This window comes from Xiphophorus maculatus, chromosome 12 (genome assembly GCF_002775205.1).
Source record: "Xiphophorus maculatus strain JP 163 A chromosome 12, X_maculatus-5.0-male, whole genome shotgun sequence".
NCBI lineage: Eukaryota > Metazoa > Chordata > Actinopteri > Cyprinodontiformes > Poeciliidae > Xiphophorus > Xiphophorus maculatus.
Genome location: NC_036454.1, coordinates 8,178,708 through 8,205,513, shown reverse-complemented (window position 1 = coordinate 8,205,513; position 26,806 = coordinate 8,178,708). Strand labels below are relative to the sequence as shown.

Sequence of the window (26,806 nt, the reverse complement as noted above, 5' to 3'; positions counted from 1 at the left end):
GACTGCAACGCTAGCACTCAACACCACCTGTCTCGGTTTACTCGGGTCTAAGAGCTGTTGTGGGACAAAAATCCATTGACACTGTTGGATGAAAATTCCTCAGTCAGGTTTATTTATACCATAAGCAGGATTTGACAGTTTACAAAACAGTTAACCATGAGCAGGTAACTAAAAATAACTTTACTAGCAGGCCGAAGCAGAGATTTTTAGGGACAGTAAAAGGGTGAACAAAATCAAATCATGAAAATGATGTGAAGGTGTGGATTTTTGCTTTACTGAAGGTCATTCAGCAAAACCAATCCAGTGAGTTTGCTCTGACAAATTACCCACTGGGAAAGCAAAACATCATAACAACTATCAGGCTAGTAAAGTCAAACTATATTACCCTATAATAAAAAATTTCCACCACCGACCATTGTGCTTAACAGGAAGCCAGCTTTTTTTTTTAAAGATTTTATTGACTTTAGTGGCTTTTATTTGAAAGTGGTTAGACAGGAAAGTGGGTAATGAGAGAGCGGGAAGACAAGGGGCAACGGTCATCTGGCTGCGAATGGAACCTGTGGCGGCCGCGTCGAGAACTAAGGCCTCCATGTTTGGGTTGTGCTTTACCCCTGAGTTATCAAAAACTTTTAGATCTCAAGTTTTACTCATTAGTCCATCTCTGATTGGCTGTTCAGTCCAACATGACACCTCTCAATAATCTAACATTAGTAGACATGAAAACAAAAAACTAAATAATTACCAGAAATAAACTGAGAGTTTACACAATATTTTTATGACTGATTTTGAATAATATGATTAATTTTTCTGAGCTAAAGCAGCAATGGAAATGAGCATAAAAATTTTAATCTCATTATTAATAAAAGTGTCTGAAATGTCAATAAATGCAGTCATTTTTACAGCTTTGCTGAAGCTTTGTTTGTACACTACAGAACGAAAGCAAAGCACACTAAAAACATGGGTTCAGTTTACTAATAATAGTAATACCATTTTATACATAAATTGAAAAGAAAAGAAGCATTTAATACATGATTTAGTATGACAGAGTGAAAATGTGATTGGGAAAATAGTTCATGGTTTTAAGCGCGGTTAAGAAAACCGATTTATGGACTGGTTTTTTCTTAAAAGAAGCCAGTCCATAAATCGGTTTTCTGTCAGAGGCATTCTAGATTTTTCACAATGGTGCCACATTGAAGCATGGTAGTGGCAGTGTCATAATTTGGTCATTTTTTCAGCAGGACCTGGAAAGTTGCTCAGAATTTGAGAAATGGAATAAGGAGCAAAATACAAAACTACTAAAAAATAATAATCAACACTAATTTCTCTTCAGTCCTGATTATTTTTTGCTGTTGTTTAAATGTGTACACTTTAAAACCACCAAATAGATTCTTATTCTGTGTGAAAAGCACCTGAACAGTAGATCTCACTTCAGTCTGTTACTCAGCTTTTCTCTTTGTCTGTTTTCTGCTGCAGCATCTCTTAAAACAGAAGCTGCAGCTCTTGAAGAGGATGAAGATGAGGAGCAGATCTATAATGAGGAGGAAGGCTAGGACGTCCAGGCTGTGGTACTGGTACCAGGTGAGTTCGTGGGCCTGGACCCTCAGGTGTTTGGCTCCTTTGTTCCTCATGGTGAACTCGATCCAGAAGACGGCCTCGTCCTGAGGACTCATGGGTCTGTCATGGTGGATTCTGGACAGTCGCATCACGTTTTCTTTGTAGCTGTTGATGGATGAGGAAAAATAAATAACTTAGCTGTGTACTTTATGGTTTACCTTAGGTTTGTTTTTTCAAGACTTTTATTTGCATTCTTTTTTCAAAGATCTCAAGTTGGAGAACTTCTTGACCAGACCCCTATTGTGATGCATCTAACTGCTTTCCACTGTAACTCAATGGCCATTTTTGCATTTGCGCACTCAACCTCATCAGTTGACGAAATAATTGATGAGTTTTAATTAAACTTGTAAATGGCCCTGGGTTGGGCTTTTCAAAGTGTGGACCCAAAATAAAGCACAAAAATTGACTGCAGATTTTCAGCAAAGTTCATAGGGCCTATGAGAAAATGAATAGATTTTCAGTACCTAAAGCTTCAGTGACTTGTCTGGGCCAAGAAAAATTTAAAAAACAGGAAAGTATGACGATGACTATTTAACGTTCAGGTTATGGATATTCACGAACTGTTTTTTTGTTTTGCCATTGTAAATGATGGCAAACTGAAACATCATAAATATGCCGGTAAGCCCCACATGTAAATAAATGTAGGTAAGCAGTTATTGAAAAAAAATTATATAAGCCTAGCTAGCATTTAGTTTGACTTGATCCACTATAATTTTCATGAAAAATACTTATGAATGTTTAACAACATCAGAGAAACATTTATGAATGGAACATCAAGTACATCAACAGCAAACAGTTTACAGAAATAAAAGGGATAATTTAGGAAAGGAATACTATTTAAACTAATAATCTGTAAGTGTTATGAAAGACTTGCCAGTCATGACAATACTGCAACACTTAGTGATTACTTCATCGTTGACTCGTTGTTAAATTCATGGAAATAAACAGTCAAAAGGCGTCACCACCTCTCAATTGTTTTGAGATGGTGTGCTTACGACGTGCAGTTTGCGACTAATACACAGGATTATGTTTTAAAAAATCAATGCCAAAAGGATTACTAACCGATTACTCTTTCATTCACAAGGGGCTTTTTCGAGTTGTGAGATCCTTCAGAATAAACATGGTTTAGCTCAGAATGACTTTTACAGATATTTGCAGGTTAGACACCTGAAAGTAATCTTTGAAAAGAAGAATTTGGGCTTTTTACATGTATTCCTACCACTAACAAGTCTAAACTATACAACTATAATATATCCAGGTTACACAAGGATTCAAGGAAAGTAAACATGACAGCTCTGAAAGTATAAAGAAAAGGTGGGAAATACGAGTATCTCAAAGGAGAGCTGGATCAAAATATGCCAACTACAATTGACAACAACAGGGTCTGACACAAAGATACTTTATCACTCCCATACAAAAATGCCATCAAGGTAGAGGATATGCATGTTGCTGCCAGTTACTTTCATATCTTCTGGGGCTGTCAGGTTATAATCAACCAGTGTGAACACTTTAATAATATACTTGGAGCTAAAATTTCCTTCAAATGTGAAACAATGTACTGGGGTGATGTATGTCTAACTAGAATGATACAGATAAAAAATATAGAATATGTTGCTTGTTGCAAATAAGAAAGCTATCTCTAGAAAATGATTTAAATTGGATTCTCCTACTACTGATTTATCCAGTGACAAACATTATACACAACATATACTGTATGTCATTGAAAAGTTGTCATTCTCCATCAGAATCCCCCCAAAATCTGGACTAAACGGACTGAGTACATAAAACTCTTTTGGTCAAATTTCCTTTAAAAATTGAGTTCAGGATTCAAAACTTAGTCCTGATTGATGATATACGTCCTTTGACTGTTGTGTGTTGATGCATGTTTGATTTGATACATTGAAAATATATATAAAAATTTGTAACTTTCACATAAGGAAAGAAAACGACTTACGATTTGTTGTTGATGACCATGTTTATGGCATCTCTGAGGCTCTCAGTTGTCATAAAGTTAAATTTAACACTAACTGCAGCTCCTTTGGCCTCTATGTGCACCATGTTGTCTGGTTGGTCACCGAACATGGGGATTCCCACCATGGGAACGGCGTGGTAGATGGCCTCATAGATCCCGTTTGTCCCACCATGAGTGATGAAAACTCTGGTTTTAGGATGACCTGATAGAAACCGAGATAATCAAACATTAGTAGTTTTCATGAAAATTATGGTGGATCGCCTCAAACTAAGTTCTTGCTAGGCTTGTATAAAATTTTTTTTGAATAACTGCTTATCTACATTTATTTATATTTCTTGTTAGCTACATGCATGCATCAAAGTAATGAGTCTTATCCATCATAGCTATACAGATATATATTTGTGTGTCATTAAAAGCTAAGGCCAAATTCTCAGTTGAACATTTTGAACAAAAGTAAAGTTAGCAGAGTCACAATTGTCGATGCAGTGCTGTGTTTCTGTATATCTCATTTAGCATGGTTTTTATTTTAACATAAATGATGCTAAAATCTGATGGACTCTCTTATTTACCCACCCAGCAGGTCGTTTTGTGGGATCCAGTTGTATATTCTGGTGTTTGAACCCAGAGTCTGGGGTTTCTGGCCACTGTATCTCCACAGCACCTAAAAATGGTCAAAAAATTGTTGTTCAGTCGTGTGGTTTGATGCTTTGTTCATGTTTTTAACACAGAACGAGTGAGTCATACAAAACTTAATGTTTGGGGTAGCATACATGGTTGAAAGTTGGTTAAATAAACTCTACAAGGCTTTAAACACAATCTTTTTTCTGAATTTTCTTTACCTTTTGTGGAAGCTGAGCGAGCGCTGAGGCGATCAGGTTTGCCTTTTCCGTGGATACGTTCTTGACCATCGATCCTAAAGAGAAGACAATAATACCAGCATCTCCAGAGCTCTGGACAAACTTTTCCAGTTCCTGCAAGAAAAAGTAATATTTTCAGTCATTGAGCCAGTTAGTTGGTTTTAAATTCTGTATTCTGTTGGCTGGTTATTTGTTTAGTTCAGGCCTTTAAGCAACTTTTGAATTGATTGATTATAACTATACCTTTGGTAAAGGTTTAGCTGGTCTGCAGTGGATCCCTCCAACAAATTTAAAGTTGGGGAGGAGTGGACGAGGAAAATCAAAATCCCAGTAGGTTCTCAGCAGCCAGATATCCGCCTTACCCACGAGCTCGCAGGCACTGGTGGGTGTTCCTGATACAGTAACAAAAAGCAAAAGATTTGAAAGTTTTCATGTTAATTTTGGATACTTAGAATCCTAACTTTGACCTTTGATTGCTTACCTTTGATTTCAGAGTAATATTCGTCAATCAATTTCCACATGAACTGTCTTATTAAAATATCCTGCGAAGTGTAGAAGAGGACATTGGAGAGTCTCTCTGAGAAATCCATCTTGTCTGTGAGTTTGCTCATAGCAGCGGGGACAAAGGAAGGAGGAGCAGGTAGCTGACCACACATCCTCTCAAGATTATGAGCAATGGAGAAACGCAAAGAAAGAACAAGAGGAATGCCCAAAATATCGGCAGTCAGGTCATAGCCAGGGTAGATCGGATCAGCAAATAACACATCGTAGTTTCCCTCCTTCAGCTTCTTCATGATGGTTTCTGATTTCACAACGCCATCCAAAAACTTTAAAGAAACATTTATGTTATTCTTCATTAAATCAAAAAATTTTACAGAAATCTCATAGGGGCTCATGAAATCCATCTCATACAAGGAGAATTGAATAACATCTTCAAAAAGGTTTTCTAAATCTTTTACTGTGACGTCGACGTTAAAATGTTCGTACTGGAAGCGAGACGGTTCGCTGCTGTTCATGAACATCGACGCGCTCGGGATCAGGACCTTCACCTGGTGTCCTCTGTCCACCAGAGTTTCCAGTACCGGCTTCATGTTGATCCAGTGGCTGGCCTCAGTGTACCACACCAAAATCTTCCCTCCATTTGAGCTTCTTGTTGCACAAAGCAGCAGCAGGACGCAGACAGAGAGACGCAGCTCCATGGTGGCTGTGTGACTGTAGAAAACCAGACACAGCCTGATTTTTATGAGCTTTACCTTAAAGATACTGATTAACTAAACAAACTCTAACTCACTGCTCTTTATACTGAATAATGCAAGATAACAGGCTGAGCCCTGTAGAGCTGCTAGTAAGAGAAAAAGTAACAGCTGCAAAGGTAACTAGACACACCTCTAATTCGAGGGAAAGAGGTGTGTTCTTTGCTGACGTTCAGTGAGAGGAAAGTTGAATCTCTGCATTACGTCAGCTTTGGATGATTTCCAAATCTTAAGGTGTGGTGAAAGCTAGAGTAAATCTTATTTGTCTACCTTGTTTCTCTTTGAGACTTGAATCTTTTTAAGTAGTACTTTGATGGCAATACAATGCACATGAAAACCACAGATTTTATGTTTCAACTGGAAAAGCAACTGGCCCAAAAATGTACTTGTTGGGCCTTAAAGATCTAGTTGTAATACACTGTTTCCATGCAGGTGGCGTCCAGTAACTTATGTAGTTTGAATGTTTTTTATGACTATCACAGTTTTTATGCACAAGAGTTTTGTCAGAATGCCGGTTATTATGTGTCAAAGGTTTCTTTGTATTGATTGTACTATTTTGATTATTTATAAAGTAAGAATCTTTTAGATTTTCTCATGATAGCTTTAAATACTAATTATTGATATCATAAACTTTAAATGTTGCTGTTTTTCTTAAGTTGAATCATCGCGTTTGAAACTTCAAAAGTGAAAATAGTTTCAGTCTCCTCAACGCCGTTCTCATGACCAACTAGAGGGAAAAAAGGGGGTGAGTGTGTTTTAGGATGTAGGTTTTATTAACCTGGTGTCACATTCATGCTGTGAAACTCTTCCTGTTGAAACTGAAACTGTGTTAATGCAGAGAATTGAGGGATTAAAAGCTCTCTCACCGACCTTCTATAGTCAGTCCTTGATGGCTGGAGTCACAACATTCACACCTGTTAAAATCCGCTTTAATCAAACTCTAGTTCGTTTGCCAAGAAAGTCTGATGCGGACCAAATAAGAGAACTTAGTTCATTTGAAATGAACTCTGGCTCAGTTCCAATGCATATGTGGACACAAGTGGACCAGAGACTGCTCCTAAAGCAGGAAGTAGACTACAATGCAAGGCATTTTGGGAAGATACAACCACACCAAATCACTAGAGCAGGGGTGTCAAACTCAAATACACAGTGGGCCAAAATTTTAAAATGAATAAAGCCGTGGGCCAAGGTTGAACAAATGAATCTTTTAATATGGACCCAAACAAATTTTGATTTAACAATAAATATTGAACAAGCAAGGCTTATATAACTTAAAAGTGCAGGCGTGCATAATTGAGTTGCTAAAAATAATAATAAAACATTTAAATGGCATATTAAATAAAATTTAAATAAAAATTGAATGCCTCCTTTCTGAGGTAAATGTCAAAATTAGCTTTGCACACAGGCTAATAAATTCGAAAATAAAATAACATAACAACTATGAATAAATAATTAAATAAACTATGAATAAACCATTTAGGCTTTGGAGTAACAAGAAAAGGTGCATAGAAAACTTATTTATTGCTCATTTTGTGACACACTGATCTACTCTGATGCGGCCAAGCCAGATAACTGGCATCTTTTCTTGGATGCCAGTTCATCAATGTCGGGGCTCAGAGTTTGAGCTGAGGAAACCTTCATTACCGAACAAAGATGTTCGTCAGTCAGGCGTCTCCTGTGAGACGTTTTCGTCATCTTCATTGAGGAGAAAAGTTGCTCACATGCATATGTAAACAGATATTCTGTCTCCCACCTGTCCAGAAAAGTTCTATTTTCTGTCTTTCTTTTTGCCATTTTTTGGTAGGGTAACACAGTGACAGCTGTAGCTTGAGGTCGCAGTGTGGTTTGGGGGAGAGATGCGGGGTGCGCCGGGACTTTCAACCGCAGGAGTGCGCAAGAAGACGGATCACCACCTTCCTAATACTTCCATGTCCGCTACCATAAGTGCTACTGACACAGGAGGATGCGTGTCTGCCTCTGTCCTGATTGACGCGCCAAAAAATAGCAGAGCATTATGGGATTTGTAGTATAAGCGGTGAATGCGGCGTCACAGCGTTGCCACCGTATTATACCGGCGGGCCAAATATAATTACATTGCGGACCAATTTTGGCCCGCGGGCCAGAGTTTGACACCTATGCACTAGAGGGAGAAATGGCTTGTGGTCTTTTATCAACAATAAAAGCAAAATCCTATAATTACTAAAGTTTGACATAATTTCACCTTTGTTTACCTTTCGTGAAGAAGGAAGTGGCACTCTCAGTCTTCTTCTAAGGTTCTCATGTCATTTCCTTTAGTATTTCTTGGTGCAGCGCCACCACAGGCGAGCGCTGGAACAGGTTTTATTTAAATGTTTGGTTGGTTTGACACAGTGCAGTGTGAAAGTGAACTGCACCAGCTGAAAATTTAACAAATGTTGCAGTTTTGGTTCCTAATCAAACCCAAGTCTACTGGACTGTCAGATGTGGAAACACCTAAAATCTAAACCTGTTTGCTTTCAAGTGGCATTCTAGGTTGGCATCACAGTGAAACATGGTGGTGGCAGAATCATACTTGAGTTGGTCAGAATTTGAGAAATGCTGTATTGAGAATAAAACGATATAATTAATGAGAATACTTATTTTTATGTGTCCTCAATCCTGATGTTTTAATGTTTAATATTTGTACAATTTAAAACTGCAATTCCATGAACACCTGCAAATACTTTATTATTTTAGAAAAGCACCTGAACAGTAGATCTCACTTCAGTCTGTTACTCAGCTTTTCTCTTTGTCTGTTTTCTGCTGCAGCATCTCTTGAAACAGAAGCTGCAGCTCTTGTAGAGGATGAAGATGAGGAGCAGATCTATAATGAGGAGGAAGGCTAGGACGTCCAGGCTGTGGTACTGGTACCAGGTGAGTTCGTGGGCCTGGACCCTCAGGTGTTTGGCTCCTTTGTTTCTCATGGTAAACTCGATCCAGAAGACGGCCTCGTCCCGAGGACTCATGGGTCTGTCATGGTGGATTCTGGACAGTCGCATTGCATTTTCTTTGTAGCTGTTGATGGATGAGGGAAAATAAATAACTTAGCTGTGTACTTTATTATTTACCTTAGGTTTTTCTTTCCAAAATTTTTTTTATATCGTTTTTCAAAATTCTCAAGTCAATGAGCATCTTGTCCCAAAATTGAAAGAAAAAATGATCTAGAAGGCCACAGTTTTACTGTTGCTAAATTATTAATGTGGACCGCACAAAATCATTTCAAGGGTCACAAATGGTCCACTGACCCTGTTGTATATGGGACATCTGTTTATAACATAACTACATGGCAATTCTTTTCATTTGCCTATCAATAAATAATGTATGTTTTGTTACCATAAATATGATAAATGTTGCACAAGGAAAGAAAACTACTTACGATTTGTTATTGATTACCATGTTCAGGGCATCTCTGAGGCTCTCAGTTGTCATAAAGTTAAATTTAACAGTAACTGCAGCTCCTTTGGCCTCCATGTGCACCATGTTGTCTGGTTGGTCAGCAAAGATGGGGATTCCCACCATGGGAACGCCGTGGTAGATGGCCTCATAGATCCCGTTTGCTCCACCATGAGTAATGAAAACTTTGGTTTTAGGGTGACCTGATAGAAACCAACATTATCAGTTAATTTTCATAGAAATTATGTTGGATGAAATCAAACTAAGCCAGTTAGGGTCACATAAAGTTATTTTAAATGCATAACTACACACATTTACATTTCTTCTGAGATACTTCTATGCATCAAAATAATGAATTTTTAGAAAAAATTAACTTAGAAAAATGTTAGCAATGTTAAGAAATGTTGCAATGGGGCATTTCTGACTATTTAATTTATCATTGTTTATTTTAACTCTAATGATGCTAAAATGCGATGGATGCTATTATTTACCCACCCAGCAGGTCGTTCTGTGGGATCCAGTCATATATTCTGGTGTTTGAACCCAGAGTCTGGGGTTTCTGGCCACTGTATCTCCACAGCACCTAAAAATGGTCAAAACCGGTTTGATGATTTGATATATCATGATTTTAAAACGAAGTATGTATAAGTCATTCAAATCTTGATTTTTGGGATATTCTACATATTTAAAAGTTTACTTTGTAAGAAATAAAGATTGAACCATTGCAACACACCCAGACTATTGGGAACCTTTGCCCTGCACCTCCTGGTGCAGCTTAATGGATCAGCTGCACCTTAAAATGCTCTTTATTCACTAGGCGGTTTTGGACTGACTGTTCAGGTAACCCTTTGTTACTTCCATCATTGCTTTTTGAAGATCATTTAGACTTTGAACCATTATGCTAAATGGTTCAATCAATGTTTCAATCAGATTATTCAATTTGATAATCTAACAATCTGTTAGATTATCAGACATTTCTGCAGTTTGAAACCAGCATTAGTTGCAGGTTGGGTGGTGCTTCTCCACCATGTTTTGTTTGATTGTTTTGTGGTAGTTTAGAAATATTGAATGTTTTATTTTCAGTAGATATATTTTACCCAGCTTACCAAATCTTTGTTTGGTTTTGATTGTTTATCGGTTTGAGTTGTACCTCCTGTCACCAATGTTTCTTGTAAGAAACCTTTTAAATCCTTTTTTACCACCTGGAGACTTTGTGTTACCTCCCCTGACCCTGAGCAGAGTTTGATTGTCACATGGATTTTCTTGACCTTTTGTGGAAGCTGAGCGAGCGCTGAGGCGATCAGGTTCGCCTTTTCTGTGGATACGTTTTTGACCATCGATCCTAAAGAGAAGACAATAATACCAGCATCTCCAGAGCTTCTGACAAACTTTTCCATTTCCTGCAATAAAAAGTAATATTTTCAGTCACTGAGCCAGTTAGTTGGTTTTAAATTCTGTATTCTGTTGGCTGGTTATTTGTTTAGTTCAGGCCTTTAAGCAACTTTTGAATTGATTGATTATAACTATACCTTTGGTAAAGGTTTAGCTGGTTTGCAGTGGATCCCTCCAACAAATTTAAAGTTGGGGAGGAGTGGACGAGGAAAATCAAAATCCCAGTAGGTTCTCATCAACCAGATATCAGCTTTACCCATCAACTCACAGGCACTGGTGGGTGTTCCTGATACAGCGGACACAACAAAAAGTAAAGATTTTTGAAGTTTTCACTTTTTAAAAAAAACGAATAGTCTGGAATTACAAATGGGTTTCTTACCTTTGACTTCAGAATAATATTTGTCAATATCTTTCAAAATGAACTGGTTTATTACGACGTCCTGCAGAGTGTAGAAGAGGACGTTGAACAGTCTCTCTGAGAAATCCATCTTGTCTGTGAGTTTGCTCATAGCAGCCGGGACGAAGGACGGTGGAGCAGGAAGCTGACCACACATCCTCTCCCAGTGATGAGCCGAGGAAAACCGCAAAGAAAGGACGAGGGGGATGCCTAAAATATTGGCAGTCAGGCCACTTCCGGTGTAGATTGCGTCTGCAAATAGCAGGTCGTAGTTTCCTTCCTTCAGCTTCTTCATGATGGTTTCTGATTTCACAACTCCATCCACGAATTTAAGAAAAAACTTCATGTGTTTCTTTATTAAATCTAAAAGTTTTATGTAAATTTCAATGGGGTTCATAAAGTCCAACTCATACATAGATAAGTGAATAATGTCTTAAAAAATCTTTTCTAAATCTTTTACTGTGATGTCGACGTCAAAAGGTTCGTACTGGAAGCGAGACGGTTCGCTGCTGTTCATGAACAGCGATGAGCTCGGGACCAGGACCGTCACCTGGTGTCCTCTGTCCACCAGTGTTTCCAGTACCGGCTTCATGTTGATCCAGTGGCTGGCATCACTGTACCACACCAAAATCTTCCCTCCATTTGAGTTTTCTGCAGCACAAAGCAGCAGCAGGACGCAGACAGAGAGATGCAGCTTCATGGTGGCTGTGTGTCTGTAGATAAACCAGCTGTGGTCTTTTTAACAGCTTACTGATTAACTAAAAGAACTCTGACTTGCTGCTCTTTGTACAAATTAAGCAAGATAACAGGCTGACCCAATAAAAACTGTTGTGAAATAAAGGCTAATACATAGCATAGTGAGTAGGTGAGTGTTTTCAATTTTTAACTTTGAATAATATTGTAAAATCATCTTCCAGTGGCAACCATTCCTACCAGCGCTCAGTGTTTGTTCTAACTAGATGAAGAGTCTCTACCTTTTATATCGGTGTTGCCAATGAGAGGTGTCACACCGCTGTATCTCAGCAGAGATGTGGGAATCTTCAGCCTGGATTAGGTGAGCAGCGTTGTAAGTCTTCAGTTAGACAGTTGACAAAAATTGACCTTTGAACCCAGGAGGGAGTGCTGTCCTTATCTATATGTTCCTGATCCCTCTCTGAAGTCCAGGAGGGTGAAATACAATAAGCTCAAGCATAAATCTGTCTGGCATCAACAGGAGAGTGAATACTTTTTTTTTAGCCCTCCAGGGGGTCTTTTTAGTGGGCTCTACTGTCTCTCATACGAAAGTAGGCCGACAGGAAGGGGGAAGGAGAGGTGGGAAGACATGCAGCAAACGTCGCCGGGTCCGGGAGTCGAACCTGCGCCGGCCGCGTCGAGGACTCAAGGCCCCCATATACTGTATGTGCCACGCTATCCCCTACGCCACCACGGCACGCCCCAGGAGTGAATACTTTTTATCAGGTTATGAAAAAGTGTTAAAAAGAAACTATTTTCTAAAATTGACCAAGGAAGATTACCTGTCAAATTTTACACCTCCGCTTCCACTATCGACAGTAAATTATCTTTTAGCGGTTGATTTTTACTTTTGATCATTTGTCTTCATAAGTTTGATTCTCAAAGCGAATGCTTGAACTTCCTCAGCTCCCTCTTTGGATGATGAGTAGTAGTAGTTAGACTTTATTGAACGTAGTGTAATAAAAGAATAAACAAGTTATACACAAACTAAATAAATTTAAAACAAAAGCAGACAAAACAGAAGAAGAATCTGAAAAGCAGCAGCTCTGCTTATAGCTTTACTAAGACGACAAGTTTCTCATCTCATCGCTAAGTTTGAGTCCAGCCACCGTAGAGAAAATACTTTTACTCATCGACTGGGAGCTCATTCTTCTGGCCACGATCCATACCTGAAGAATATGTTAGACTTGGAACCTACATGGACCAGTGAAATGAGAACTTAACTTTTTGGCTCAGTTGTGATCAAGAAGCCAAGATAGTTGAACTACTTCAATTGGCAGAGTCCAACCTGAAGAAGGTACTCAACTTATTTGTTTCAGCTCATCGTGATTTTGTTTAGACAGTCGGTGGAGAGTTATCTGTGGTTTGTGAATATTCAGGAAGAGTAGAGTTTTTGGGAATCAGTGTTTCTAGGGTAATGTCACTTCTGATTGTTTCAGCACCTAAAGTCTTAGAAATCCTCAAATGTGGGCACTTTGTCCCCTTCATGACCCATGCAGATTACTTTCCTGAATGAAACTGGGTCCAAAGAAACAATAACACATTTGAATATTGGTTTAATCCCTTTTGATGGAGTCTGTAGTGTTTCAGGGTGTTCATTGAATAATGTTTTCAACCTCGGACCTGCCCTCCAGTCAGAAGTGTTTACTCAGTTTGACTGTTTCAGATTAGAGCCAAAGAGGAGGCAGAAACCCAAGATTCACCAGCAGAGAAGAGAGTTACTGAAAAAGATGAAATAATGACGAAGGAAACACACCGGTGGTTGTAATGTGAAGCTGTTCTTTACTGTCGCCCTTGGAAAGCTTTCATGAGGACACCGGAGTTATCAAGACAGTTCAGATCAAATCTTGGAATAAATATTTGAGGAAATACTTATTTTTCTTTCATTAGTATTAATAATTCATAATTTTAAAATATATATTTAAAAAATTACACATTGCTATGATCAATAGCAATGTAAATGACACATTGCAAATGTCTTTTTCTTCTTTTTAGATTTTATTGTACAAAAGCGATTAATCTTTTTTTTTGTTTTTACTCAGCTTTTCTCTTTGTCTGTTTTCTGCTGCAGCATCTCTTGAAACAGAAGCTGCAGCTCTTGTAGAGGATGAAGATGAGGAGCAGACCTATAATAAGGAGGAAGGCTAGGACGTCCAGGCTGTGGTACTGGTACCAGGTGAGTTCGTGGGCCTGGACCCTCAGGTGTTTGGCTCCTTTGTTTCTCATGGTGAACTCGATCCAGAAGACGGCCTCGTCCAGAGGACTCATGGGTCTGTCATGGTGGATTCTGGACAGTCGCATCACGTTTTCTTTGTAGCTGTGGATGGATGAGTTAAAAAGACATTGCTTACAATATTTCACTATGTTTAATGAATAGTTGTTTCCAAGTTTGTGTAAATTAAGCTTGGCGTTTGTGATACTATTAACTATAAACCAAATATTTTATGTTGTACATAAGGTTTTAAATTCTCAGGTTAGAGAAAACATTTCACACCAAAATTAAAACAAAAACGTTTTCATCCTCATATACTGCCTGACCTATAAGGCCAATTTGTATTGTTACTAAGTTTTAATAGTGAACTGCACATAATTATTCCAAGAGTCACAAATGACCCACAGACCTCTGCTCTGTGTGATACATCTAACTGCTTTACACCATAACTCATCTACAGTCAACATTCCCTCGTCTACTGATCAAGAATGATGATCAAAACAATAGTTTTGGTTTAAAAATTATAAATGGTATATGATAAAACAAAACTACTTACGATTTGTTGTTGATGACCATGTTTACGGCATCTCTGAGGCTCTCAATAGTCATAAAGTTCAGTTTAACAGTAAGTGAAGCTCCTTTGGCGTCCATGTGCACCATGTTGTCTGGCTGGTCAGCAAACATGGGGATTCCCACCATGGGAACGCCGTGGTAGATGGCCTCATAGATCCCGTTTGCCCCACCATGAGTGATGAAAACTTTGGTTTTAGGATGACCTGAAAACAATGTTATCAAACATTCATATTTAATTTTTATAAAATTATGCTGGATCAACTCAAATTAGCTGCTATTTAAAATATTTGCATTTCTTCTGACCTATTTCTTTGGATCAAAATAATGAATCTTTGCAAACCAAACAAATCTAAGATCCATTTGTGTAGCAATCAGAATAACAATTTTCAATTGAAACATTTGGAAAAGTTCTTTGCAGTGTCACAACTGTCGTTGCACAGTGGTGTTTTGCTCATTTAGCGTTTTTTTTTTGTTTTGTTTTTTTAGCACCAATGATGCTAAAATGTTATAGACTCTCTTATTTACCCACCCAGCAGGTCGTTTTGTGGGATCCAGTCGTATATTCTGGTGTTGGAACCCAGAGTCTGGGGTTTCTGTCCACTGTATCTCCACAGCACCTAAAAATGAATGAAAAAAAAAATGAAATGAAAAATGAAAAACTCTGCAATGCTTTAAACAGATAATCTTATAAAAAAAAAATGTCTTTACCTTTTGTGGAAGCTGAGCGAGCGCTGAGGCGATCAGGTTCGCTTTCTCTGTGGTGAGGTTCTTGATCATCGATCCTAAAGAGAAGACAACAATCCCAGCATCTCCAGAGCTCTGAACAAACTTTTCCATTTCCTGCAAAATAACTAAATTTTTCAGTCAATAGGTCAGTTAGTTGGCTTTTATTCTATATTTTGTTTGTGATTATTTATTTCAAAACTTAAGATAACTTTTGAATTGGTGGATTATAACCCCACCTCTGGTAAAGGCTTAGCTGGTTTGCAGTGGATCCCTCCAACAAATTTAAAGTTGGGGAGGAGTGGACGAGGAAAACCAAAATCCCAGTAGGTTCTCATCAACCAGATATCCGCCTTTCCCATCAACTCACAGGCACTGGTGGGTGTTCCTGATATAGTGGACACAACAAAAAGCAAAGGTTTAAAAGTTTCTATGTTGTAGAAAATTTTTTATTTGAGGTGCAAGCTATCAATTAATGAGTTAATCTAAAGTTGATTGACCTTATTGATGAGAAGTCATTTCCTTAAAAACTTGAGATTTCTCTTGCATCAAGAAGGCGGTTTCCATAACATAAAGGGTTTAAATGTTTCAAAAATGTGCTGACTTTAATCAAATAAATAAAAAAATATTTAAATCTTAATCTGTATTGCTAAATTAGTAAACAGAACATTGTGATTTTCTCACATTATTAAACATACGTATTTATAAGGTATAATAAAACAGGAACCTTAAAGGTTGCTGAAAAGAAAAATAAAATATGAAAAGAATATTTGAAATAGTTAAAATCCCCATTAACAAAAAGATGTCTTACTCTTGAAGGAATACTAAAACTTCGCTCCATGAAGTGCATTAACTAACGACCATCTGCTTATTAGCATGATGTCTTTTAACATCAGTTTATAATTTTTCGCGTTATTCCCCCCCCTTCCTGTTTTCACTACCCGCTGCTCCGCCACGCATCACGGCTGACTGAGCGCTACTAAAGATAAAACTTAAGCAGCTTGTTAATTAAATCTTCATATTTCAAAACAGAACCACATAAAGTGCATTTGCAGGCCTCTATTTGCTAGTTCACCTCACTGCAGCAAACAGAAAGGGGCGGGGACGGACCACTGTCAGTCTCGTACCTTATTTGGAAATGGAACCATTGCACTCCGGAAGTGAAGGGGGCGCTATTTCCTATATTATGAAAATTAAAATATGTGGTGTTTTATAAGATAATTTATCTTTAACGGTGCCAGAAATGCCGAAATGAATAGTAAATAATATTTTACTAAACCATTAAGAGTTTGTGGTATTCTGATTTAGGAATAGCATTTGATTAGTTTTGTTACCACCCCCAAGCCAATAGCAGGGCCGAAAAGAGGTGACGAAGGAGCAGATTTAGAAGTACACCAAAAGGTACAGAATTTGTTAAAAACTGTGAGCTGCGTGGAAGTAAATAAAAGAGATCAAATACATGCTGAGACTGAAAATCCTTCCCAAAGGTGAAGATATAGCACAGATTTAAAAAATAAAATAAAAACGGGAGACCGCGGATAATATAGGAAATAGCGCCCCCTTCACTTCGGGAGTGCAATGGTCCCATTTCCAAATAAGGTATGAGACTGCCAGCGGTCCATTCCCGCCCCTTTCTGTTTGCTGCAGCGAGGTCCTTCGACCGTCTCTCTTAATCGTTCTGGGACAGTGCCGCCATCTTTAATTCTGTAACAATAGTCTGGATGACCAGCGGCGCCCTCTTCAGGATGGCGGGTAAACTACAACACTAAAAGAATGTCTGAGAGGATATTGGTTAATTGATTGGAAATATTTTTTTTACAAATCTATAAAAAAAAACCTTTCTATTTCTAGTTTTAATACTCTGAAATTACTAATGAGTTGATTACCTCTGATTTCAGAGTAATATTCGTCAACTTCTTTCCACATTATTTGATCTATCATGACGTCCTGCAGAGCGTAGAAGAGGAAGTTCGACAGTCTCTCTGAGAAGTCCATCTTGTCTGTGAGTTTGCTAGCAGCACCGGGGACGAAGGAGGGTGGAGAAGGCAGCTGACCACACATCCTCTCCCAGTTGTTTGCCAAGGAAAAACACAAAGAAAAGACGAGAGGAATTCCCAAAATGTCCGCAGTCAGGTCGCTGCCGGCGTAGATCGGATCAGCAAATAACACATCGTAGTTTCCCTCCTTCAGCTTCTTCATGATGGGTTCTGATTTCAGAACGCCATCCAAAAACTTAAAAGTAATGTTCTTATTGTTCTTCATTAAATTATAAAATTTTATGTAAATTTCTAAGGGGTTCATAAAATCCATCTCATACACGAAGAAGTGAATAATAGTTTCAAAAATCTTTTCTAAATCTTCAAATGAGACGTCGACGTCAAAAAGTTCGTACTGGAAGCGAGACGGTTCGCTGCTGTTCATGAACAGCGATGTGCTCGGGACCAGGACCGTCACCTGGTGTCCTCTGTCCACCAGAGTTTCCAGTACCGGCTTCATGTTGATCCAGTGGCTGTTATCACTGTACCACACCAAAATCTTCCCTCCACTTGAGTTTTCTGCAGCACAAAGCAGCAGCAGGACGCAGACAGAGAGACGCAGCTTCATGGCGGCCGTGTGTCTGTAGATAAACCAGCTGTGGTCTTTTTAAGAGGTGGACTGTACAGATACTTATTAACCACATGAACTCTGACTTTCTCTTTGTACCGAATGATGTAGGATAACAAGATCACCCCAGGCTGTCTGCAGATAAACCAGCCGTGGTGTTTTCTTCTTCTTCTTCTTCTTCTTCTTCTTCTTCTTCTTCTTCTTCTTCTTCTTCTTCTTCTTCTTTTTTATGGCCGTTGGCAGGCAACTTACTGATGTGCATTACCGCCATCTACTGGAATGGAGTGTGGATCGGGATGCTACATATATATTTCCCCCCTCCCAAAAAAAATAGAATAATAATAATAAAATAAATAAAACTTATATCCTTTCTATCAATTTCGGTTTTTTAAGGTAATTTATTAAATAACTAAAATATTCAGAAGTAGAAATTTTTTCCAAAATAACTTGTATATTTAACTGTAATTTATTTTCTTGTAATCGACATACTAATTCCTTCTCTCAACAGAATACTTAGAACAGAACAACAAAACATGTTTCACTGTCTCTTCTTGAAGACAAAAATCACAATTTCCTGTTAGATGTTTTCCCATTTTAAATAATGTACTATTTAACCCTGTATGACCAAAACATAATCTAGATATAATGGTTTCCTCTTTTCTATTTTGTCCTGTTCTCCTCATTGCATCAACATTTCTTTGAATACTGTAAAGCCACCTACCAGATCTATCTTCTTCCCACTGCTTCTGCATCTTCCCTTATCCTTTTGTTTAATAATAGATTTGATTTCTTTTTTACTGAATGGTACCAAAATATCAATATAACTATTTTTTGTAGCTTGTTTTGCATATTTGTCTGCCAACTCATTTCGTTTTATTCCTACATGTGATGGTATCCATGTAAAAATAACTAATAAATCCATTGTCTGAATTCTATAAATTAATAACTGAATCTCTAATAAAATGTCTGGTGTATTAATAGAATGATTTTTTTTTAATGAATATAATGATGTACTTGAATCAGAACATATTATACTTCTCAGTAGAAGAACTTCCTCAATCCATCCTAAAGCCAAAATGATTCCCATCATCTCTCCTGCATAAACTGATACTCCACCAGTAATTCTTTTACATTTTTTAATACTGAATTCTGGAACAATGAATGACATCCCATTATTGCTATTTGAGCAGTAATGGGGTGTCGTGGCCAGCTCTGTCTGTTTTCTGCTGCAGCATCTCTTGAAACAGAAGCTGCAGCTCTTGAAGAGGATGAAGATGAGGAGCAGATCTATAATGAGGAGGAAGGCTAGGATGTCCAGGCTGTGGTACTGGTACCAGGTGAGTTTGTGGGCCGGGACCCTCAGGTGTTTGGCTCCTTTGTTCCTCATGGTAAACTCGATCCAGAAGACGGCCTCGTCCCGAGGATTCATGGGTCTGTCATGGTGGATTCTGGACAGTCGCATCACATTTTCTTTGTAGCTGTTGATGGATATTAGGTAAAATGAAGGGAACACATTCTGTAGAGCTACATTTAAAATTTTCCTCCTGTATAAAATATTGAACCAGAAACTAGAACCTGTTTAACTCAACTCTGTCACAGCTGGAGACATTTGTTAAAGAAACAGTGCCATCTAGTGGCATTTAGTCTTTCTACAACATTGTAAATACCCTAAACTAGGGTTCACAAACTTTAAAACAGTTTTGACCCTGGCCAGGGACTTTCTTTGCAAACCCACAGACAACAATACAACATATGTAAACAAAAAGAAACAAAACAAAAACATGTATTTAAATTTCCTCCAACTTTTACTGATTTAGTTTCACTTTAAAATTATTATAATATGTTTACATTTTCTTGCACTACAATCACAAATGTATCGTGTCGGTATTTTATGTGAATGAAGTGGAAGAAAATTGACTATTAAAATTAGAAAAATGTAGTGTACATTTACATTCAGCTCCACCAACGCATTACTTTGAATCACCACATTTTGCTGCATGTTATTTTCTTTTTTTTGGTTCCCTACCGAACTATCAGGTGTGAAAACACCATCATTCTTGGTTCGAATGCAGATGTGAACATCAAGCAGACTGGAGACTATATCCCTGGGCATTCTGGGTAAATACAACAAAAACAAACCCACAAGAGTCTTGTTCTAGTGGGAGAAATGGCTCGTTGTCTTTTACCAAAGATGAAATTTAAATCCTACCGCCATTAAAATCTGACACTATTCCATTTTTGTTTTCATTTTTTCAAGAAGGAAGTTGCGCTCATGTCTTTTTTTTTTTTTTTTGAGGTTTCTGTGTCGTTTCCTTAACGTTCCCCTCCTTCCACAGGCAAGGAGGGGAACAGGTTTTGGTGTGAAACAGAACTGCAGCAGCTGAAAATGTCAAAAAATGTTCCAACTTTGGTCCCCAATCGAACCGAATCTATCAGGTGTGAAAACCCCCTAAAGCTGTGCACTTCGTCCCCCTCATTAACATTGTAGATCCCCTTCTGACGCTGGATTCAGGGGTGGCTGGAAAAACAATGGCTATTTGAATACTGAATTCAATCCCTGTTGAGCGAGTCAGCATCCATTCACACCGCGAATGTCTTCCGTTCTCATTCCTACACCTCCCCCTGGTGGGACACAGCAACCTGAGATGGAAGCAGCAAAAATCCTTGATTTCTGATTTATTTAAATTAAATTTTCATAGGAATTTACTGTGCATTTGCTCACATTCCTGCTGCTTCCTCTGCCTCCTTTGCACCACTTGCTGAGGGTTACAGAGTGTTGCCTTTTGAAGTAGACATTTGCATAATCAGATTAGGGTGGGTGATTGTCTCTGTGCGCCCCCTGCTTCCTTCACAGGGTGCTCCAGAGGAGAGAGGGTGCTGTCCAGCCCAACAATGGAGGACTCCCCTCCTCTGGCAGCGGACACGCAGCCCTTGCACCTGCATCTTCTGCTCCCACGTCGCAGGTCGATTACAGCCGCTGCTCAGCCCCGGACCTGCTGAGATTGGGAGGAGGAGGAGGAAGAGGGCGGCTCGAGTGCGATGGGAGAGGAAGGGCAGGGGTTGAGCTAAGATATTTAAACATGCAAAGAGTGAATTGGCTTTAAGGGGATAAAGAGCTCAGGGCCTATCGGCTGGCTCCCAGCTCCAGAAACGCTCTCTTTATGGAGCCGGGAGAGCGTGGGGCTGCCTGCGCCGATCTGCTCCATTGTGATAACGGATTCAGACAGCATGCCAGACGCTGATAAGGAAATGTGCTCTCAATAGACGATTACCCGCATGCTCGCGAAGGAATAGTCAATCAGGAAGATGCGGAGGGAGTGAGAGGCATGCAGATTTGTTGTTATGTTGGGTTTTTTTTTACACATCAGGTTTTTCCTAACTCTGCAGAAAAACCGTAATGTTCCGACCTGATTGGGAGGAATCTGTAAATAAAGTGTTACCATGACAGCATTTTTACCTCATATTCCAGTTTTCAAAGAAACCACAAAGCTTATCACTGCAAAAACACAAAATCCTACCAAGTATTTTTGTCTAGTTTATAGTGAAAATATCTTAGTTCACTAGAAATAAGACAAAACCTACTTGGAAGCAACTTTCCAGCAATAAATAAGAGCTTGTTTTAGGTAAATTATTCTTTAGTATTGATGAAAAATGCCTAGTTCCACTGGCAGATTATTTAACTTATAACCAAACATTTTTACCATGTTTAAATTAAAATAATCTACCAGTACAACCAGCACTTTATTTATCAATATTAAGGAATTATTGACTTGAAACTAGTACATATTCCTGAAAAGTTACTTGTAATTTAGTTTTGTCTGATTTCAAGTGCACTTAGATATTTTTACTTATTTTACCATAAATACTTGGTAATATTTTGTGTTTTTCCAGTGTTACAAAGGTTCAGCTGTCATTTCTCTCCAGTCGTTGAGTCCAGCTGCTCTCGGCTTCGTTTAGTCAGAGTTTAACTCCCCCGGTTGAAGAGCCTGCAGTCAGATCAGTGTTTACTCTTCAGCTCAGTTAGCCGCCATGTTTGGTCTGAGGATCGGCTCAATAGATGGTTAAGCAACTAAATGTTGGCCAGGCAGCTGAAATGAACCGACTGCTGCCGTTAGCTCAGCCGTTAGCAAGACAACAAATCAGAAAATCACACATGTCTGTGGTAGCAGTTGGTAATTCTCAGGTTTTCATTATGGAAAATTTTCACTTTTCTGTAAAGGCAGCCTGGAAAATCCTGGAAAAACCTGGAAATTTAGTTTCGTAATGTGGATTAAATATCCATCCAACCAGTCAATATCCATCCATCCATTCATCCATCCAACCATCCATCCATCCATCCATCCATCCATCCATCCATCCATCCATCCATCCATCCAACCAACCAGTCAATATCCATCCAACCATCCATCCATCCAACCAACCAGTCAATATCCATCCATTCATCCATCCAACCAGTCAATATCCATCCAACCATCCATCCATCCAACCAACCAGTCAATATCCATCCATTCATCCATCCAACCAGTCAATATCCATCCAACCATCCATCCATCCAACCAACCAGTCAATATCCATCCATTCATCCATCCAACCATCCATCCATCCATCCATGCAACCAGTCAATATCCATCCATTCATCCATCCAACCATCCATCAATCCAGTCAATATCCATACATCCATCCAACCAGTCGATATCCATCCATCCATCCATCCATCCATCCATTAATCCAACAAACCACTGAATATCCATACATCCAACCAGTCAATATCCATCCATCCATCCATCCATCCATCCATCCATCCATCCATCCATCCATCCATCCATCCATCCATCCATCCAACCAACCAACCAGTCAAAATCCATCCATCCATACATCCAACCAGTCAATATCCATCCATCCATCCATCCATCCATCCATCCATCCATCCATCCATCCATCCATCCATCCATCCATCCATCCAACCAGTCAATATCATCCATTCATCCATCCAACCATCCATACATCCATCCAACCAGTCGATTTTCATCCATCCATCCATTCATCCATCCAAACAACCATCCATCCATACATCCAACCAGTCAACATCCATCCATCCATCCAACCAACCAGTCAATATCCATCCATCCATCCATTCATCCATCCAACCATCCATCCATCCAATCAGTGAATATCCATAAATCCATCCAACCAGTCGATATCCATCCATCCATCCAACCAACCAACCAACCAACCAACCAACCAACCAACCAACCAACCAGTCAATATCCATCCGTCCGTCCGTGTTGTCTTCTTTTAGGTTTATTGTTTTTACATTTACATCATCCTGCTTAAATAACGTTTGTTTCTGTTTTTCTTCCAGGAATTCCTTCGTTCGCTCTCGGCGTTTATGACATCATCCCTCCAGCAACGCCGTCCGCACAACGACCAACTGGACAGCGTTTGACTTCGGAGCGACCTCTGACCTCAGGGGTTACAAGTTAAGCGGGCACATCGAGCCGTTCCTCTGTCAGGCCTCTGGTCAGCGGACAAAGGGCAAAGGTCAGCCTTGTGTCCACATGGCTGCAGAGGAACAAACCTCTGAGCTTTGATGACACAAAGCAGCAGCTTTTCTTCTTTGCTTCAGTGACCACAGTGTGACAATATAAGCGGTCAAAATGGCGGCCATCTTGAAAAATGGCTGTCATCCTGAAATTCAAGTGGTTTTGCTTTTTGAAAATTTGGAAAATTATCTTCATAGTTTCTTTATTTCTGGATATTATGGAAAACAAACTAATAAGGAAAAATATAAATTTTCTACAACTTTATTGAAGTAGGATGAAAATTTAATATTAATTTATATAATAATAATAACTGCCAGGCTTTACAAAAAATAAAAATTTACATTTAGATTAGGAGTGTCTATTTCAGATCGACTTGCAACAAGAGCAGTGAAACGACTCAGAGCTAAACATCAGAAGCCATTTCTTATTGTTTTGTTTCGTAATTGTGGTACTTTTAGATAATTGAACCTTATTTTTAGTTGACGTTTGAGGTGAAAACTTTGAACTCAAATACTAATGTTATTTAGAAATGTAAAAAAAATATCTGGAAATTTATAGCCTTAAAGTGTTGAATGTAATGAAAACTGGGTCAGAACTTCTGTCAGTTACAGTGTTTCTGTGTAAATATTTCACAAAATGCATAAAGAAAAACACCCAAATAATTAACAAATCCTTTATTGAATAAATAGTTAAAATAAATAAGATACTATGTGTCCACAAGTAAATCAAAAATAAATTAGCAAAGACATATAAGATTGATAATTTACACACTCCTCACAGTTGACAATCAGTTCAATATCTTTGGCCATCATATCACATGCATATTTACAAAAAATAAATAAATTTAAAAAAAGCAAAAATTCCTTTGAAATCTGATATTTGTGAGCAATGACTGAAAGCAGATTGTCAGTTTCATCCAAACATCAGAAATTAGCTGCTGAGTTTTGAGAAAAAGGAAGGAAAACAGGAAATCTGGTTTCTCGAAGCCTCAGGAACTTGATAAATGAAAAAAGGTCAGATTAGATATTAGGACTAAGAAATGATGAAAGAAAAATTCAGAGAATAAAGTCATAATATTGTGAGAGTAAAGTTGTATGAGAATAATCAAAATAATATGAGAAAAACGTCAAAATAGTGAGAATAAAAACAAAGTCTCGAACAAAGTCGTACGAGAATAAAGACATAAATTCCCAGAATAAAGTCATATTGTGACTTTATTCTGGAAATACTACAACTTTATTCTCATATTATTTCTAATTTATTCTCAATATTTTGACTTTATTCTCAAAATATTAACTATTCTCATATAATTGTGACTTTATTCCTGTATTACTTTGACTTTATTCTTGTAATTTTCTTATTTTTAATTTTCTTAGCATGGTCCTAGTACTCTGTTGTTGATTGAGTTGTGGTATTTTAAAGGAAAAAAAAACTAAAAGTGCTTGTTTGCAGTCTGGAGACGTATCTGAGCCTTCATCTGTTGCTCATTTAATCTAAGTCAGAATAAGAAAATCCATAATCCTCCATTTTCCTCATTGGAAAACCAGGAATTTTTGCGAAATTAAATCAGTTCCAGCAACAAGGGATGCAAACATGGAGACACGAAGGGAACGTGGGACACTTCCATGCAAAAAACGTATAAATTGCTCCTGGAAATTATATTTTATAAATAATTAGCGTCGCAGGAGGGACGCTTCTCGTCTTCCACAACATAACAAGTTTTTATTCCCCCGTTAAAAAAAACAGTTTGAAAAGTCCTCCATGTTCTTCTCGTCTACCAGGCCTCGGAGCTGTCACTCCTGGATCCGGGCGACGGCGCCTCGGTGTCGCTGGTGGCGGTCCAGGTTCGGGGAGGCGAGTGCAGCCGCTCCATGTTGCCCCTCAGGAAGCTGAGTAGGGCGGTGGAGGAGTGGCCGGCCGGCTGGCCGCTCTGGCTCTCCAGCAGCTGCACCAGGAAGTTGATGTAGCGCATGGCCAGGCGCAGGATCTCGTTCTTGCTCAGCTTCTTCTCCGGAGGATGGGTGGGGATGAGCTTACGGAGCTCTGCGAAGGCCGTGTTGACGTTGTGCTGGCGCCAGCGCTCCCTGGTGTTGGTGAACACCTTCCTGGTCATGATGCTGGAAGGTAATCGGGATTGAATGAAGCCTTTTAGCACAGTTTATTCATCTGTTTTAGATTATATTGATTCAATATTTATGCTTTGTGTAAAAATTTTAATCTTACTAAACATACAGCTCTGGAATAAATGAAGAGCCCACTGCACTGAAAACCTCCCAGTCATTCCACCAAATATTGGTTTCTGAACTCTTCCTGAGTTAAAACATCAGCATTGTTGTTTCTAAATTAATATAAACTTGTTTTCTTTGCATTATTTGAGATCTTAAAGCACTGCATCTTTTTGGTTATTCTGATCATTTCTCATTTTCTGCAAATAAATACAACATTTTTGAGACATGTCAGGAGTTCATAGAATAAAAAAACAATGTTCACTTTATTCAAACCTACACCTAAAAAAACGTAAAATCAGAGAAACGGATCATTTTGAGTGGTCTCTTACTTTTTTCCAGAGTTCTTTTTGGTCTAGTTTCTAGCACAAATATCTTAACTAACTTGAAATAAGACAAAACTAACTTACAAGTAACTTTTCAGTAAGATATATGAGCTTGTTTTAAATAAATAACTCCTTAATAATGATAAAAAGTTCCAGTTCAACTGGTAGATTATTTCCCTTATAACGTGGGAAAATGTATTGTTACGAGTGAAATAATCAGACAGTAAAACCGGTCATTTTTCATCAATATTAAGTAATAAGTTACTTAAAACAAGCCACTATAATTAATTTAAAAGTTACTTGTGAGTTAATTTTGTCTTATTTCAAGTTATTTGTAGAAATTGGACTAAAAATATTCACTTTGTGTTTTTGCAGCTCTACAATGTCTTTAGTTAAATTTAGTATCAGACAGGAATGTGACTGTTTTCTGTTTATATGTTTGGTTTCTGTTGGTACACATTAGATTTTGCAGCATTGAATCATATTAAGAACAAATTTCAGTTGAAGGATTATTTTATCCTTTTAAAGGTATTTTAGGAAAAGTTGCAGAAACAGTGTGTGTCTCATGGCTTTATAGCTGATTTACGACCTGAGTTTTTAATTTTAAAGACAGTTTTGTTGTTGTTGAGTGACGGTGTTTATTTGTTAGTGACTTCTTGTATCTGTTCTGCTGTCACAACTCTCTTGTGAAAATATATTTTGAATCTCAAGGAGTTTTTAAAATTCTGGTTAAATAAAAGTTGATGATAATTTATTGTGTATTTCTGTATCATGAGTCCAGTTTTTATATAAAGCACCTTTAGGTAAAATTTCCTCAAAATCTATATAAATGCGTTCAATGTCATTTCAATTCAGTTTAATATACAAGTTAATTGAAATTATGTAAGTATATAGATCTGAACAAATGCATTTTACAAGACACTTTGCTGTAAGTAATCAAATTAATCTAATAATATAGAAAAATTACAAATT

At 38.2% G+C, this 26,806-nt stretch overlaps 4 protein-coding genes and 3 long non-coding RNA genes across 9 annotated transcripts in view; 3 read left to right on the top strand and 4 right to left on the bottom strand.

Moving 5' to 3' along the window:
- The window catches only part of LOC106700291 (UDP-glucuronosyltransferase 2A3-like), a 39,102-nt gene extending 30,608 nt beyond the window's left edge, over positions 1–8,494 (bottom strand). The window contains exons 1-7 of one of the 3 annotated variants that reach the window (XM_023343025.1): positions 7,450–7,844; positions 4,925–5,655; positions 4,687–4,835; positions 4,426–4,557; positions 4,160–4,247; positions 3,569–3,788; positions 90–1,719 (exon numbers count right to left, since the gene is read on the bottom strand). In XM_023343025.1, the coding sequence (XP_023198793.1) occupies positions 1,437–1,719; positions 3,569–3,788; positions 4,160–4,247; positions 4,426–4,557; positions 4,687–4,835; positions 4,925–5,655; positions 7,450–7,490 (1,644 nt within the window). In that variant the 5' untranslated portion in view covers positions 7,491–7,844 and the 3' untranslated portion in view covers positions 90–1,436. Of the gene's footprint in view, positions 1–89; positions 1,720–3,568; positions 3,789–4,159; positions 4,248–4,425; positions 4,558–4,686; positions 4,836–4,924; positions 5,656–7,449; positions 7,845–8,419 lie in introns of those variants that run through there. The other 2 variants (XM_023343026.1, XM_023343032.1) reach the window with 2 other exon arrangements.
- LOC102221111 (UDP-glucuronosyltransferase 2A2-like) lies at positions 90–11,965 on the bottom strand. The gene is made up of 7 exons (XM_023343034.1): positions 10,879–11,965; positions 10,637–10,785; positions 10,376–10,507; positions 9,603–9,690; positions 9,091–9,310; positions 8,420–8,729; positions 90–1,409 (listed from the first exon to the last, which is right to left on the bottom strand). The coding sequence occupies exons 1-6, from the start codon at positions 11,309–11,311 to the stop codon at positions 8,447–8,449; spliced, it is 1,305 nt and encodes a 434-aa protein (XP_023198802.1). The 5' UTR covers positions 11,312–11,965; the 3' UTR covers positions 90–1,409; positions 8,420–8,446.
- Positions 11,966–12,708: 743 nt separating this feature from the next.
- Positions 12,709–13,856, top strand: LOC111610259. The gene is made up of 2 exons (XR_002753550.1): positions 12,709–12,925; positions 13,700–13,856. It is a non-coding gene; the product is annotated as an uncharacterized LOC111610259 (long non-coding RNA).
- Positions 13,388–17,992, bottom strand: LOC102221376 (UDP-glucuronosyltransferase 2C1-like). Its single transcript, XM_014469506.2, has 6 exons — positions 17,023–17,992; positions 15,376–15,524; positions 15,122–15,253; positions 14,943–15,030; positions 14,397–14,616; positions 13,388–13,945 (listed from the first exon to the last, which is right to left on the bottom strand). The coding sequence occupies exons 1-6, from the start codon at positions 17,738–17,740 to the stop codon at positions 13,663–13,665; spliced, it is 1,590 nt and encodes a 529-aa protein (XP_014324992.2). The 5' UTR covers positions 17,741–17,992; the 3' UTR covers positions 13,388–13,662.
- Positions 17,993–18,759: 767 nt separating this feature from the next.
- LOC111610362 lies at positions 18,760–25,142 on the top strand. The gene is made up of 3 exons (XR_002753630.1): positions 18,760–19,077; positions 23,103–23,281; positions 25,065–25,142. It is a non-coding gene; the product is annotated as an uncharacterized LOC111610362 (long non-coding RNA).
- LOC102232972 (T-cell acute lymphocytic leukemia protein 2 homolog) overlaps positions 23,961–26,806 on the bottom strand; it is a 3,280-nt gene continuing 434 nt past the window's right edge. The window contains exon 2 of the mRNA XM_005800991.2: positions 23,961–25,400. Within this exon, the coding sequence (XP_005801048.1) occupies positions 25,058–25,396 (339 nt within the window). The 5' untranslated portion in view covers positions 25,397–25,400 and the 3' untranslated portion in view covers positions 23,961–25,057. The remainder of the gene's footprint in view (positions 25,401–26,806) is intronic.
- The window catches only part of LOC111610363, a 7,542-nt gene continuing 6,056 nt past the window's right edge, over positions 25,321–26,806 (top strand). The window contains exon 1 of the long non-coding RNA XR_002753631.1: positions 25,321–25,407. This is a non-coding gene — a long non-coding RNA (uncharacterized LOC111610363). The remainder of the gene's footprint in view (positions 25,408–26,806) is intronic.

Coding starts and splice junctions, on each gene's coding strand:
- LOC102221111 (XM_023343034.1), bottom strand. CDS start 11,311: ATGTATGAGTTGGACTTTATGAACCCCATTGAAATTTACATAAAACTT. Junction 10,786..10,878: donor ATATTATTCTGAAGTCAAAG/GTAAGAAACCCA, acceptor CCGCTGTATCAG/GAACACCCACCAGTGCCTGT. Junction 8,730..9,090: donor ATGGTAATCAATAACAAATC/GTAAGTAGTTTT, acceptor ATCCATCAACAG/CTACAAAGAAAATGCAATGC.
- LOC102221376 (XM_014469506.2), bottom strand. CDS start 17,740: ATGAAGCTGCGTCTCTCTGTCTGCGTCCTGCTGCTGCTTTGTGCTGCA. Junction 15,031..15,121: donor TCGCTCAGCTTCCACAAAAG/GTAAAGACATTT, acceptor ATTCATTTTTAG/GTGCTGTGGAGATACAGTGG. Junction 14,617..14,942: donor CCCACAAAACGACCTGCTGG/GTGGGTAAATAA, acceptor CATTGTTTTCAG/GTCATCCTAAAACCAAAGTT.